The sequence below is a fragment of the Jatropha curcas genome, chromosome 4 (genome assembly GCF_041381405.1).
Source record: "Jatropha curcas cultivar XTBG-Jc1 chromosome 4, XTBG_Jcur_1.0, whole genome shotgun sequence".
Classification (NCBI taxonomy): Eukaryota; Viridiplantae; Streptophyta; class Magnoliopsida; order Malpighiales; family Euphorbiaceae; genus Jatropha; species Jatropha curcas.
The window spans coordinates 4,944,828-4,961,941 of record NC_143154.1 but is presented as its reverse complement, the minus strand read 5'-3'; the positions used below and the strand labels follow the sequence as shown (position 1 = coordinate 4,961,941).

General features: G+C 27.7%; 2 protein-coding genes across 2 annotated transcripts; one reads left to right on the top strand and one right to left on the bottom strand.

Moving 5' to 3' along the window:
* Nucleotides 1–436: 436 nt before the first annotated feature.
* On the bottom strand, nt 437–7,452 carry LOC105650507 (abscisic acid 8'-hydroxylase 1). The gene is made up of 9 exons (XM_089719912.1): nt 7,205–7,452; nt 3,467–3,791; nt 2,986–3,135; nt 2,310–2,561; nt 2,133–2,219; nt 1,898–1,976; nt 1,659–1,765; nt 1,367–1,485; nt 437–551 (listed from the first exon to the last, which is right to left on the bottom strand). The coding sequence occupies exons 1-9, from the start codon at nt 7,450–7,452 to the stop codon at nt 437–439; spliced, it is 1,482 nt and encodes a 493-aa protein (XP_089576038.1).
* A 5,765-nt stretch (nt 7,453–13,217) lies between these two features.
* On the top strand, nt 13,218–16,018 carry LOC105650331 (AAA-ATPase At3g50940). The gene is made up of 2 exons (XM_012237215.4): nt 13,218–14,384; nt 15,493–16,018. Exons 1-2 carry the CDS (start codon nt 13,362–13,364, stop codon nt 15,928–15,930), a joined length of 1,461 nt encoding a protein of 486 aa, XP_012092605.1. The 5' UTR covers nt 13,218–13,361; the 3' UTR covers nt 15,931–16,018.
* Nucleotides 16,019–17,114: the final 1,096 nt, after the last annotated feature.

Genomic DNA, 17,114 nt, shown 5'->3' with positions numbered 1-17,114 from the left:
GGAATTGTGTAAGCTTAAACGCTAATTTAACATAACTTATAAAATATAACTTAAACCTTATAAATACTTAAATTATAAATTACATCAATATTAATACAATATAAAATTTAAGATATGGAGAGAGAAATGCCAAAACAAAGGAACATATTTACTTCGTTTCCATTTTAATTCATCTTTTCCATAATACTTATCATATTTGGAATTTCACATCTTTGAACAAAATCATTAAATTTGTCTCAGTTACAATAAATTATTGAGTAAATTGACTATATTATCATTAATTTAATACTAATTCTCTAAAAATACCATTAAATTGAAGTAATAATTATTAGTTATATATAAAAGGTAAATATGGAAAAAACAAATTTATTACTTCTTGAAATTACAAACGTATCAAGTATTTTAGAATGAATTATTTTTTCAAATGGAATAAATATTATGGAACAGAGGTAGTAGAATTTAAGGCCTTTAATGTTACGGGACAACCACTCCTAAGTCTAGGAATGTGTGCCCTCTTTTCTAGACTGGGATCCAGATCGTGTATTGTCCATCTGCACAAATGACAAAAAAATCTAAAATAATTAGTGAAGAAAATGGGTTATTATGACAAAAATAATACTTTATGCAAAAATATTTACTAAAATAATGCAATTTCAAAACCATTTCCAAGAATAATATGCATCTTATAGTTTTTATTTTTAAAAAATAAAAATATTTTAATTAATTCTTAACATGTTTTCAAATATATTAGGAAAGCTTTCTCTTATGCTTGTTTTTAGATTGCTATGAGCTTTCTCTTAATATTAAAGCTCCTATTTCTTGTGATCTCAACTTTCCGTTTTAAATGAAATTTATAATTCTCTTCACAATATATATGTTTTCAAATATTTATTGATTTTTTTCTTCCTTATTTGATCTCTATGTTTATTATACTTTACATTTCATAAGATTTTATTGCTATATTTCATATTTACGTAAAAATTAAAAGTAAATAAGTAAAATTAATAAAATACAACATCAATTCAATATATTTTGCAAGGCACAAGACGTGGCAGCTACTAATCATTCGATTATTTTAAAACAGGAAAAAAAAAAAATTAAATTGACTCTTAAATTCATTTATGATTTTTTTTATTCGTTAGAAAAACAAATTAACTGAAATTATAAGTTATACAATAAGAAGTAAACCTCCTTTAAATTTATTAAATTAGTTAAAATTTTAAAAGTTATTACAACATGCAGATTATAAATTTAGTGTTCAAATTTATAAACTTGAATCCATGTAATCAATTTAATTAATATTAATTTTAGTGTAAATCCAATGGCTATTGATATAAATTAGGCATAAAAGGTAGGAATCACTCACTCGTATCCACTAGTTAACCGGTGTAGAAATACCAACATTGTCACTTTGGCCATGTTCATTCCTAGACAAGCTCTGGGTCCTGATCCAAAAGGTATGTAACTATATGGCTTTTGCATTTCCTGTACACACCAGAACATATATAGATAATTATTATATAAACATAGATCTTATATCAAATAGTTGGAATTGATAAATTCTATTAATTTTAATCTATTTTTTTATTATAAACTAAATAAAGCAATCTGATAAATCAATAAAATATTTAAATTTCATTAACAAAGTAATTGATTACATCGAATCTTGAAGGGGTGAATTGCATAGGATTCACATAGGAATCTGGATCATAATGTATACAGGTTGCATCAATATTTACATGCCATCCCTTCTTTATCTCAAAACCTAAGTAAAAAATGAGAAGAAAAGGTAATTAATTAATAAGAAATTTCATTTCATATGATTTAAAATCATTTTTTGTTAGACAATTAATAAGATATTTGGCTGCAAGAAGCAATTTTAGAGGAAATTACTTGCCATCAATTATGCAATCATGTTCTGCAACTCTTGGAAACCATAACAGGACATTTGATAGTCTTAATGTTTCCTTGACAACCTACAGAATGCAAAAGTATAATGTTAATGTTAAAAACAACCGCTTGATCTTGATTCTATGACTCGATCTTTTGATCAAGTGAGAATCTAGTATGCACCAACTGCTAGAAAAAGCTGTCTTGAGTATTCGAATATATTGTTAATAATGCTCTCTAACCTTTGAACCATAAGACATCTTGTGAAGGTCTTCAAGGCTAAGTAAACCTGCAAATTGCTTATTTTTTGCTATCAATAATTGTTCTTCCTGTAAAAGTTTATAACTGAATGTAAATTATTAATGTACAAGAAAAAGTAACTAAAAGGACTTGGGTACAGGAATTTTACAAAGCCTCACCCTTAGCTTGTCCTGTGCTTCTCTGTTCTCATCCAAGAACTTGACACTCCACATCATAGCAGCTGCAGTGGTGGTCTGCCCTGCAATTATCAATGTTAATATGTTATCCATAATCTCTTCGTCGTCGAGCTTTTCACTGGATGGGTAAGAATCTCTTCCTAACATAGACTGTAGGAAATCATCACAAGTCTCCCTTCCACTTCGTCTATCAGCAATTATCCCTCTCATGGTTTTCATCAGTCTTTGGCGTGCCTGTTTAAACTATTCATATTAGTGTTAATATATATTTACCAGGAAGAAGAAAAGTGAAAAGATGATTTATATGATATCGCTGTAAAGGACCTGAGCAGAGCCTTGTCCATTAAAAGTAATACTCAAGTTCTGAGTGAACGCGATTCAAGCTTTAAAAATCGAACTCAATCTCTAGTTCGGCTCGTCTACAATTTATAGTAAAAAAAATTATGACTCATTTATTAACTCGAACACTAGTTCAATTTATTAATCAGAAATTTCAAACAGCTAAGTTTGGACATGCTTTTTCTGAGTCGAACTTCAAACTACGACTCGCTCTACTTAATTTATGGAGAGGTGGGAAAGTTCTTCCACATACATTAATGCGGCACTACGTGGGATAGTAATTCAGGTGTACTCGTATATTCTAATATCAGTTTCTTACCTTAATGCCTTTGTAATACCTAGTCCCAGGAATCATGAGAGGGAAAGATAACATGGCATCTGAAACAGCATTGCAATCTTTTTCTATATGTCTTAGCAAGAAGTCGTCTGTGACACTCATTAGCATATTGCACATGGCATCAAATGTCATCTACAAAAACAAATATTTAAAAGAAATTAAATTTAGACATGCAAACTATGAGAATAATTTACCAGAAAAAAAAATCTTTAAATATTTTAGTTGAACTACTACTATGAGTTGTCTATACCCGGTATATGACTACTCATACGTCAAATCAATCAAAAACTGATTTTTAAAAACTTAATTACTGTTTTATCCTTTTTCCCATGAATAGTCAAAAACACTTTTACACGTTCGAACTAAAATTTTAATTAATTTGGCGTATTGGATAGACACATACACTTGGTGTAGATAAGTCATTCCCGCAAATTATATCCAAGTGAAAAAGAAATATATATACCTGCATGCTGAAGTGAAGCACCTTAAAACTTTTGCCAGTTTGTTCTAGTTTCTTCAACTTTTGTGTAAGCATTTGATCAAATTTGTGAACAAACTTACATAAAGAAGGCAAGGAGAAAGGATCTGAGAGGAGACGCCTAATCCTTTTATGGCTATCATGCGGTACACAGAGCAAGCTCTTCTGTCCAACAGCATCAGCCATTGATTTGACATATCCTTTGTTGAATTCTAGAAAATCATTGGTGAATATATGTCTTGCACCCTTTGTACTTGGAATAAACACATGGATCTTTCCAAATATTCTAGTCTTGAAGCACTTCCCGTACCTATTTTCTTACCACGATCATGAATTTAAGTCGATGACCAATATTTTTAGTGAAAGAAAAAAAAAAATCACTTTAGATCGAGCTATTAAAAAAGATCTAATGATAAGCTTTAGAATTATGGTGGTAAATGATTTGGGTCACACCATTTTGGGTCGCAAGCCACTCAGGTTATTTATTTAGTTTTTATGGAATAATCTTTTTAATTTGTATATACAATTTGTCCAAAAATCAATTTTTTATACAATTTTCACTTTAATTTTCTACCAAATGAACAAAATTATCCAATTTTTGGAAAAGAAATTTATATTTTTTAATTGATAAAATTATTATCATTAAATGTAAACTTATTATTTTATTAAAAATAAAAATATTTAAAATTATTATTTTATTTATTATTATTATTTTTTTTTGCCAAAAATTGAGTTTTTTGTTCATTAGGTGTAAAATTAGGGTGATAATTATAAAAAAGTTGATAATTATACAAAAAGTTAATGTTTAAATAAATTGCATATCACGTTCAAGTTGAGAGAGCAAACAACAAAACCTCGTTCCCAGGTTTATAATGATACACAATCAACATTATTATGGTTGTTATCAACGATAGGTTTTTAAGTAGCTTTTAGTAGTTTAATAAGTGAAAATGCTAAATGCTATTTTTTTTAGTGCTTGGTAACATAGTGTTTTAACTAATTTTTATGAAAGGTTAATCCCTTGTAATGTGTATCTACTCAAACAGCTAAAAACTCTACTAAAATAGCTACAGATGCCAAAATAGTTAATTTTGCCGAACATGCCCTATATAATAATCAAAGAGCACGCGATTATTTCTATTATATAATTTTTGTAGAATTTATATGTGTATTTCATATGTAATAAATAATTAAATTTTATAAAATAAAATAGTATAATTCTGCAACTATGCAACTCATTAATTTTGGTTAAATTAGGTTAAATTCGTGAATTTTGGATTAGATCACTCTATGACAGGAAATATTCCAAATAAGAACAAAAAAAACCTTTACATAACTAAACATTTGAAGCAAAAGAAAAGTTGAATAAATATTAAAAAAAAGAATTTAATAAATTAATGGTTTAGGCATGAAATTTTTAATATAAACTTGTTTTACTAAGGAGTGTATTGAATTAGGACTCTATTAGAGTTTAAAGATTTTAAAATTTCAATGGTAATCAATCTAAACTTTTTTGGATTCAGTTTACTTGAAGTATTCAATTCAGACTCTTATAAAATCCATAAAAATTAAATTTGATTGTATTAAAAAAATTGCCGATTTGGGTGAATTTTATAAAATTATTGATTTCGTTGGATTTTAGAGTAGTAGATATAAATAAAAGTATCATTCATAAATTCATCCTCTAACACAAATATTTTAAAAATCTTTTAAAATCTAATAGAGTCTTAATATAATATATAGACCCTTTAACCGTGTAAAATATTATATTAATAATTGGATTAATTTCAAATTACTTCGTGTGCTGAGAATTTAATATTTTGATAAAAAGTAATATTAATATTCCTGTAAATTTTTCAATATTAATTTGATTATTTTTTGAAATTTTTATGGGTTGATTTCCTTTAAATATTTATTTCAATTATTTATTGATTTAATCAAATAAAAAATTAAAAAAGCTTTCAAATAGTCGAAGTGCCAAAGTCTGCCACTATTGTGGCAGGACCGCCAGGCTCCATGAGCCACAGGCGGTGGAGCGTGCATCTTGCCTGTCTCGCTGTGCATCGCCTCCTTGCACGAGCTCCGATAGCCGACGCAAGTCCTAACTAGCGGTAGTTGCTGATTTTTGATTTTAAATTAAAAAATATAAATATATTTAAATATATGATTTTTAGACGAGATGGTCACCATTTAGTCAAAGACGAGAAGTCCATGATCTTCTGACCACATTGCACCTGTTTTGCGAGCGCAGGATGGCCAACGGCTACGTTGGCCATTGCAAACTTTTCATTGCCAACAGCGATAAGGTTTTAATAAATAAAAAACGATTTTAGAGAAGTTGACTCGTTTTGCTTTTTGGTCTCTTATTATTTTTCAGCTTTTCAATTGAGCTCAAAAAACCTTTTAATTTGTTCAATTAGGCCATGAAATTGATTTTGATCGGATATATAAAAATCATTGTAATTTTATCAAAATCAATAAAAATCTATAAAAAAATTTCACCAATTCTATAAAACTCTACGTAGAATTCTAGTGGAATATGTGAAAATCTAACACAATTCTAATCAAATACACCCTTAAGATTATGAAATTTAAATTTAAAATAAACTTATTAGTATTTTAACTTCTAAAATAAAACACAAGAATATGGTTTTAAAATACAATCAAATTATTGTCCAATTTAAATCAAATCAAAAGGAATTAGTTGTAGAAAATCCTTACTTTTATAAATAACATAGGCCAAATAAATAATTTAATCCCTCCCTGAATTATAAAAAACCTTATGACACTCTGAAATTTATTTATTTTTGACTCTCTGAGACTTCTGTGGCGCAAAAATACATTTTCAAGGGCTCAGGGAGCTACATAATTCTTTTGTGAGAATGCCAAGTATCATCAGACTTTTAATATAACATAATTCGATTATATATACAAGCAAGTCATAAATTTATTTTTTTCTTCAAGATCTTCATCTAATATCCAATTCATTTAAATTAAATGTTTTTCCCACTATAAGCACTACCAACTCTGTTATATAATCAGTATGGAATTTCTATCTCTTAACGCAACTCACAGGCTATATCTACATATTATATTATCTAACACCAATATGTGTTGAAGTTACTTTTTTTTTTTTTTTTCTTGTACTTTAAAATCACATTGTATATTTATATTTATAAAGTACTTACTGGGTGTTTGAGTCATTGTTTATCGATGAGGAGACTTAAACCAATAGTTTATTAACTTATGGATTTTTCCCTTGTAGTAACTTCATCCGACAATTATCAATATTCTTATAATATATATACATATATGTTTTACAATTTTAGCAGTTCTAGTAGCTGATAGGTGTTGTAATAACTGTCAGTTAGTTAATTATTTATATAGCGGTGTAAAACGACAAAAATGTATGAATATAGAGAACAAGACAAAGACAAGTGATTGGCATAAGCGCCATAAAAAATTATAAAAAGTCAAATATTAATGAGGATAACATTTCATTATACACTGCCTCAAACTCTAAACGTTATAATAGATGTGACAATGACTTTATCAAGCGCGATAATTAATTAAAATAATGATTTAATCAAAAAACTAAACATTGCTCAACGCTATTATCCAACTGAGCCCAAATGACAAAAACATTATAGAGAAAAAAGATGACTATATAACAATAAAAGCTATGGTGTTCAAGACTGTAGAATAGAAATAATTATCACTTACAGTAATCTCCTTAGCCTTACGAACTCGTAGCACCCTTTGTTACTGTTACTTGCAGAAAGAAAAGAAAAAGTTTCACCTATGAAAGGTAGTCCGAGCCGGCCAGGGATTTGAGCAGATTCCCCCAGACATGCATCGCCGGGAACCCTTTTCCAAGCCTTTTTGGAGACAACATATGCTAAAGAAAACAAAGCAACAACGATAAGTACAAGGAAATAATGATCTTCCATAGAAAGGTTCAGTATGGTCATGATAGTTTTAATCTGGTTATATATAGACAAAGAATATCTAGAGGATGTGAAGGATGGATGGGGTATGATACGATGTCGTTTTATTCTAAGGAAAAGTAGTTTTGTCTTAAAGCCACGAGGAGTGAGATGAAATGACAGAAATCCATTCTCCCTTAACTAAAAGTCTTCGAATTCAAACTTTGAGTATAAAGTTCCTTTAAACATTCAGGAGAGAGCGCTTTACATTCATTTATGGGCTTACTTGTGAATTTAAATTATTCGAACAGTGAATTTCGACACTGGATAATTAAAAAAAAAAAGGTAGTTTTGTCTTAACGAGACAAAAAAAAGCTATGGGTATGAACTTTTTATCATGAATGCATAGGATCTTAGGCAGGATCGTTAGGCACAATAAAGAAAATCTCTATGTGAAGATATTAGATATTGTACCTTTTTGCTTAGAATTTAAAGTTACGCATAGACTACATCGAGGAATAAAATAGTAGATTCACCTAATCTTTCATCTTTATTTTATAATCATGTGATATGAACTAGAGAAATTAAGGATGAAGTTGTTCTAAAATAGACAACAAGAATAAGAAATTATGTTATTACCTATAAGAATATAATATGTTTTTAGAAATTGCCAATTTGTTGTGGTTTGGTTAGTTAGGAGGTCTCGAATTCGAGTCCTCTTAACCATAAATGTTTTCATTAATTTGATAAGTTTAAAGGAGTGATACTATCTCTGTTATATAGTCCGCAGTATTATTTCGGCCCATTGGATAATTAAAAAAAAATGTTTTTAGAAATTGGATAATAATTACATATATGGATTCTAAATATTTATCATACCAGAAAAATAATAGAATAAATAAAGCATCTTTATAATTTAAGAATAAATTAAAAAAAAACACATAAATGGATGGTAAAAGAGAGATAAAATAAGAACTACTCATATTCATATGCAAGAAAAAGAATAAGAAAAAATATAATAGCATACGAAAAGAAAAGGAAAAATAAAAGAATGACAAAATTCATATTCAATTTTTAAGGATATAATAGTCATTTCAAAAAATTTACTAGGGTTTCTAGAATGTCACTAATTATATAAAAAGTCCAAAATAGCCTTCACATATGAAAGGTAAAAAACAAAATATAAATAATATAATAAAATTTGTCTACACTTGCTATATATACCACCCATTCACCAACTCAATCAAAAAAGTTTTTTAAAAAATTATTATTATTTTATTCTTTTTTATCAAATGATCAAAAACAACATCATTTTAATAGAAAAATCTTTCTTTAATTGATTTGGTCTAAGGAATGGGCCTACGCACAGGTGCAGCTAAACTTTTTGAGGTTTCAAGAGTCTGTGTATATGCATATTTCATTTTTCTGATACATTAAATAAGTAATACTATCATTATAGCCAAAGTGAACTACCATCATCATTCTACTCATGTTATTTTTAAATAATTCAAATCAATTTTTTTTTATTTCTTTTACCTAGCATAAGAAATATTTTTTTTTACTTTTTTATTATAAATATATATAGATATTGATTTGGGGTTGGGGAAGAGGTTAGGAATTGAGTGATGACTTAATTTCTTTTTTTGGGCACCTACTACTACTACTATTATTATTTGAGTATTGGGAAATGGGTGTTTTTTGGGCATCGATTTGAGTTTTAAGAATCTGTATGTATAAATTAAGGGTCGAATATTGGGTTTAGAGATTAGGTTGAATTTTATTTTGAGATAATTTCATTATATAAATAGAATTAAATATTTATAAATAACATTACAAAAATTTTTTAGGCAAAATGTAATGTAAATTAACCACTGTATTTATTTTAATCTCGATAACTACTTATGCTTTAATATTATATAAGTAAAAAAATTAAACGAGTACAAAAAATGAGCATATTCAACGTGCGATATATGTCGTAAAAGAACTAATAAATTATAAAATATGACATTTGGAAACTTTTGGTAAATCATATGATATAAAGTCAAAAATAGCCTTCAAACAAAGACAAAAAACAAAAAAATATAGTATTTTTGTTAGCTCATTTTTGGCCAATGAAAAATTATATCCATTCTATAAAGTCTAAATACTTGTATAAAATAGATAAATATATAAATTCACTTTTAAATTTTATTACTTTACGTTATGAAACCTTCAACATTGAGAAACCCTTACAAATTATACTCCTAAAATTATGTTGTTTGATAAAATTAGGCATCTTTCCACATTACAAACAATAATGTTATAAATTTTTTTTCTTTACATGCAGAATATCGATTTAATACGTGGTTAGTACAAATTATAAAATAATAATTTTTATATTTTTCAACTATTTAATGAGTATTTAATTGATCTAATTTTATAAGTTAAAGTATTTAATAAAATGATTTTATAAGTTAAAATGTTTAATAGGTTAAAGTATTTAATGTGTCAAAGTAAAAATAAATTAAGGATGACACGAAATTAAAATAATAAATTTGAGATTAAATTATGCATTTAGCTTATGTAAAATACAAATAACAACTTACTAATAAAAAAGTAGGGAATTTGTTATGGGCATTTTTTGCAATAAAAATAAAGTTTTTAATGTTTGATTATTATTATTATGATTATCATTTTATTTCTCAAAGGTATTTTTTTGCAGTGATAACACCACCAAATTAATGATATCTATACGTGTAAGTTTTCCTTCAGAACTCCCAACATTAAGCTCACAATAATTACAGCAAGTGTAAATAAAAATTACGTCAGACATTTATTTTTATCTTATTCAAACAAACCCTTCATCTTACATAAGAAAAGCCTACGTAAAACTTTTAAATGGGTCATACGAAAGCTAAACTAGAAAAGGCCAACGATAAGTCGTTTATCTCCTCAGAATTAACTCTCTTTTTTATGCATTAGGATGTTCAATGGACTAAAATAATATAATGGACTGCATAATATGTGTAATTCTTCTATTAATTTATCAAATTTGTGAAATTAGAACTAAATTTTTAATTAGACCGTCTTATTTATTATTTCAACCTGAATCGAGATTTAAAACAAACTCACCCGAGCTATCCCGTTTGCTACATCTATTGAGACATCATTTATCACATGGATAAACAGAGAAAATACATGCAATTGCCATGGCAAATTTAAACAGAAGCACCAAGGCTAGGCCACAAATTAAACTTCTATCCTTTGTTAAAATGTACAAATAATGTTTAGTGCTCTTCTCTTATACTCTCTTCCTCCCAAAAAAGTAGTCTGTCTTTCTTTTTTAGTTTGTCCCAGAATTTAGTCTATTTTTCTTTTTGTATTATAGTTAATCCTTAAATTGTCTACTGTACCCTTATTAAATTTTTATCTTATTTTCAATAACTCTCACTAATTTTTACTTATTATTCCAGTATAATAATTGTCCTTGTGTTATTTAAGATGACATAATAAAAAAATTATATGAATAAAATTATCCTTTAACCGTAATAACTGTTATTTCTCAATCTGTGTGAAAATAGAAAGTGAACTTTTTTTTTTTTGGGATGGAGGGAGTAGTTATTTGTCTTATGTATTATTAAATAACACCAATTATTTCCATAAAATAATTTTCAGAAAAATATTTTTCATTGTTTGAAGCATTCAAGAAAGTAAGTCAATGAAAAATATTTTCTTGGTCAAAGAAAAATTGAGTCATTTTTAAGGAAAAATGACTTCTTATTTTCAAGAGAGAAAAAACATTTTTCAGACATTTATAAATTTATTAAAACCTTATAAATTCATATTTTTTAATTTATTAATCATCGGTAGTTATTACCATCGATCAACGTTCACTACTAGCCATCACCACCGGCTATAGGCCATTGTCGGCCACCACTATCAGTCACCAACGACTTTCATAATGTACTATTTTTTATATCTTTCTCATATTTAACAAAAAAATTTTAAAAATACGAAATTTCTATTATTATTTATATTTTTATAGTCTTATGAGTTAAAGATTTTAATATTTTTAACTAATTTTTAATATTGTAACCAAATAACGGAAAATAAATTATTTTAAAAAATATTTTCCTTTAAAAATATTTTTCAAAAGTAAGTTATTTTTCAGAAATAAATGGATATTTGCCCAAAATTTTTCTTGAAAAATAATTTCCGGAGATAAATGGATATTTGCCGAAGAATAAGCTTAGAAAACCAAAGTCCAAGAACCAAAGATCACGCATAGAAAACCCAAGTCCAAGAACCAAACATCACGCATAGAAAACCTAGTCCGAGAGTAATTGGTCTCATTTATTCGTTTGCTTATTGCCCATGCAATACTCCATTAAACACCTAAGTTCCAAGGCTTCATACTTTAGAACCTTCTATAGAATTATTGTTGTTAATTAACCAAAGTATCCTTTTTTGGCCAAATATATAATTTCATCTCTAAACTTCGTTATTTTAATCTTATGACATCATCAACTTTTACTTTGACCTTTCAAATACTTTAATTTATAAAATTATCTCTATTAAATAATTTAATTTTTAAATTTATTTTATCGAACACTTGCAAAATTAAATCAATTAAAAACTCATCAAAAAGTTAAATTTATACAAATTATTGTTCCAAAAGTCGTGCTAACTACATATCAAGTCGATATTTTATAAATAAAAGGTTAAAATCTTAAAAATTATTGATATTAGTGTCGAAAATGTGTGTAATATTACCAAAACTTACAAGTTCAAGTGTATGATAGATTATCTGTAAATTTCAAATTGCCACAAAGCTAAAATTGCAAAATTCAAAGCGAATTCATGTAATAAGCGTATTCTTTCTTAAGCACAAGCATGGTAAGAAATTTTTGTTAATGTTAGTTGGCTTGGCTCAATTAATATGTACGTTTGCTATACATAATATTAGTCAAGATTTGATTTTTATATGTGATTTAAGGTCTTCACACGGTAATTAATAATTAAATAATTTAAATTATATTACCGTATTTCATGATACTTGTTACATTTAAAATTTTACGTTCCTTAAAAAATTATTGAGTAAATTTACTATATCACCCTTAATTTAATACTAATTTTCTAAAAAAATCATTAAATTAAAGTGATAATTATTGATCATAAACAAAGGGTAAACATGAAAAAAAAAATTTATTACTCCTTGAAACTAAACGTGACAAGCATTTTTAAGCAAACTATTTTATTAAATAAGACAAATATTATGGAACGGAAATAATAACAAAATAATTATTAATAGTAGTGAGTACACACGGATACCTGCAACTAAACCCATTTAATATGGTAGATAATGGTTAACAATTATCCAAAAACTTACATATGTACCCTGATGTAATTAAATAATAATAACAACAACGACAATAATATTTCTTATTCTGCATTTGTAAACTTAGTTTACTCTTTAATCGGTATAAAAAAACTTAAACTTTAGAATATATTTGCAAATCACAAATTTTTATTTTATTATATTGAAATTCCAAAAAATTTATTTTTTAAAAATAAAAGGGATATTTTTATTTATACTAAATATGAAAGTATAAACTTTCAAATAAATTTTTCTAAAGCAAATTTATTCCAAACGAGTCCTTAATTAGTGTTGATCTATATTTCTACATTGGGTTATTAATTTCGTATCCAAGTTGCCTCTCCATATAATCCATCTATACTTAAAAAGGTTGAAACATTTATGTTTCCAACTCTAAAAGCGGTCATTTTCTAGGAAAAATCCAGGAATAATAATAATAATCATGCATTTGGAATTGCAATTTTGTACTGTATTCAAGTCAGCAATCACTATTGACCTTTTCTTATTCTAGTTTTTCATTCGTCTTCTTTCCTTCTCCATTTATATCAACATCTCTGCAATCTTTCATTACCGCAAAGAAACCCCATACCGAAACAAGATGGCCTCCTCTTCAACTGAAACCAATCTAGCCACCGCAAAGACAGTCCTATCCACGGCGGCCTCTGTGGCAGCCACCTTTATGCTTGCGCGATCAGTAGCTCAAGATATCTTACCCCATGAGTTCCATTACTACTTTTTTTCTAATGTTCGCAAATTCTTTAATCGTTTCTCTCCCCAAATCACAATGGTCATTGACGAATTTGATGGTTTTGTACACAACCAAATGTATGAAGCCGCAGAGACTTATTTGGGTAGCAAAATCTCTCCATCAACACAAAGATTCAAAGTAAGCAAATCCGAAAAAGAAAACAATTTTACAGTAAAAGTGGAAGGAAATGAAGAAATCATAGATATCTTTCAAGGTGTTAAATTCAAATGGGTTTTTGTTTGCAGACAAGTTGAATCAAGAAACTATTACCATCCTTTTGATCATAATTCCAGTTTAAGATCAGAAGAAAGATATTTTGAGGTTAGTTTTCCAAAGAAACAAAAAGATATGGTTCTTGAATCTTATTTGCATTATATTGTTAAAGAAGCAAAATCTATAGTTCAAGAAAAGAAGACTTTAAAGATTTTTACAGTAGACTATCAACATATGTATGGCAATTTAGCAGATGCATGGAAACCAGTGAATCTTGATCATCCCGCGACTCTCGAAACCATTGCTTTAGAAACTGAGCTTAAAGATAGAATCTTGAAAGATCTTGAAAGATTCGTGAAAAGGAAAGATTATTATAGAAAAGTAGGGAAGGCATGGAAGAGAGGGTATTTATTGTATGGGCCGCCGGGGACTGGAAAATCAAGCTTGATTGCTGCAATAGCGAATTATTTGAATTTTGATATATATGACTTGGAGTTGACTGAGTTGCACAGTAATTCTGATCTTAGAAAATTGCTTATTTCTACTGCAAATCGGTCAATTTTGGTGGTTGAGGATATAGATTGCAGTATTGAGTTGCAGGATCGATTGGCTGAAGCAAGTGAGGCACGACATAGTCATAGTTTTCCACCACAAAAACAGGTATATATGCTTCTGTTTTTTAAGCTTAATTACTTTGTTTATTATTATTATTATTTTTTTTTTTGGTTTTTGGTATATTAAGAGTCTCAATCCACTTAAGTCCAGAATATGGATAATCTAATAATTCATTAATATTTTCAGAATGAGGGGACTCAAATTTCAAGTTATCTATATCTTAAATTCATTAACATTTGTATTTGTATTAATACTGTTATATTATGTGAAATCATAAACTTTTATCAAATGGTTAATCATAGAACATAATCAAATATTTAATACTCCTTCGATCTTATTTTGGTTGAATGGTTTGACGAAACATAAATATTAAGAATTTAACCAATAAAAATTAAGCGATCTCAATTTTTATAAAAAAAAGAATATAAATTCGATCTTAGGAAACATATTTTATTGCGAGTACCAAAAACTTTTATGCTATATTCTTAAAGGGTTATTTTTTATTTGATTTGATGGGGAGACTATGTTAACAGTGTTATGTAATTAATTGCTACCTCTGTAAGGCTATGTTGAAAGTTCAACGTTGAATCCAAGCCATGTGGGGTACCTTCCGGGATTAGGTTAACCTTATATATATACACATATTCTTTTACATTGGTAAGATGAACCAAATTGTCCTGTGTGAAACCATCAAAACACAATTTAAAGATTTAGCTATTTTTAAAAAAGAAAAGGACAGGTTTAATGGTGATTTATCTTAAAAGCTATTAATTTGTCACTCTCTCCTTAATTTGACCGTTGCGTGTTGTTGGGATTTGATGCAGAATTTGGAAACTGAGATAGCTGTATGATATAGAGGAATTTATATAAATATTTATTTATTTATAAATTTTAAACTTTTATTTTATGGTTGGAATAAAGAATTGTTTTGACTACATTCTACTAAATTTTATAAAAAACTTCAAATTTAGAAAGAATAAACATTACTAAATTAATGAATTTAAAGTAGAAGTTAGTAAAATAAATTACATTCTACTAAATTATATATATATATATATATATGTATGTGTGTGTGTGTGTGTGTGTTTTAAGCCCCTTTGGATTATTTGAGCTTTATAAAAATTTTATGTTGATCCATTAAATCCTCCGACAGGTGACGTTATCAGGATTGCTGAATTTCATAGATGGGCTATGGTCAAGCTGTGGAGATGAAAGAATCATAATTTTAACTACAAATCACAAAGAAAAGCTTGACCCAGCATTGTTGAGGCCTGGGCGAATGGATGTTCATGTTCACATGTCTTATTGCACCCCATCTGGGTTTAGGCTTCTTGCTTCTAATTACCTTGGGATTAATGATCATTTCTTGTTTCAACAGATTGAGGAATTCATTTCTACAACACAAGTCACCCCAGCTGAAGTTGCAGAGCAGCTTATGAGAAGTGATGAAATAGAGACTGTGCTTGTTGAGCTAATTCAATTTCTCAAAGTGAAAAAGAAAGAAAATGAGGAAGACAAGGCTAAGGAAAGTGAGATAGTGGTGGCAAAAGAACAAGAGCATACTGTGGAAAAGGATGATGATGACAATTAACTAGTTTGGCACAGTTGTTATTTCTGGTTTTTAGTTTCTCTTTGTCAAAGAATAAAGATCTATTGTTACAGCTTTTTTTTTTCTCTTATTTGATATCTCAAACAAATAGGTTACACCATTATAAAAAGTAACTTTTACTTGTTTTATCAACCATTTTTGAAAATACAATTGTTTTAGTGTAGAAAATCATAAACTAAGAACCAAAAGTTACTAACCTTTAATCAATAATAGCATCAGAGGCAGAACTAGTGGAGAGGTGGAGGCCAATGCCCACAAGAAATTTTTTTTTAAAAAATCCTTATGAAAAGTTATATTTTATTAGTGATTTAGTTATTACTCTTTTACTTAATTGGGCTTTTATTACCTATTTGGATGCTACCATTTGTCACTTTAAAATTTATGTTTATTCTTCTCTTCTTTTTCTTTTTTCAATGGCATGTGACTCTGCCTTCGGCGATAAAATTAGTATGACAGTCATTGTCGTAACCAGGATGCGTGAGAGTTCTTACTGAAAAATCATTTTTTATTTTACAATTTCATTTTCATTTTCGTTTTTGATCTTCATCAGAAAGTCGATTCCTGTTCTACGATTTCATATTCATTTCATTTCTGTTCTTCATTGGAAAATTGATTCTTGTTCTATGATATGGTTTTTGTTTTTATTCTTCATTGGAAAATCAATTCCTGTTCTACGATTTCGTTTTCATTTTTCATTTTTATCTTCTTTCTCTTCTTTTTTTCTCTTCTGTTCTTTTTCTTTCTGTCATTCTCCTTCTTTTTGTGTATTTGATTTTGTTTAGATTCCAATTTTCTTGAGCTATTTTACAGTCAAGTTGATTATATTTTAAGTTTCGTGTTAGTTATTTTATAGATTTTTAAGTTTTCATGTTAGTTATTTTATTGATTACTCTATGAATTTTGCCTGCATTTTGAATTGTTATGTGTGCACGCGCGCTTATATATATATATAGGTTTTTTGATACAATAGTAAATACGATGTGCGTGTATATATTTGCCGTTGAATCAGAAAATATAGTTTTTCGGCTATTTATTGTTTTGATTATGGAAATGAAACTACAAATTTATTCCACATATATACCTGGGATTTTTGTTTGTTTTGTTTTCCTAACTTTTCATTTTATACAAATTTCGTTTTTCATTTTTAATTATAATTTTTAATTTTT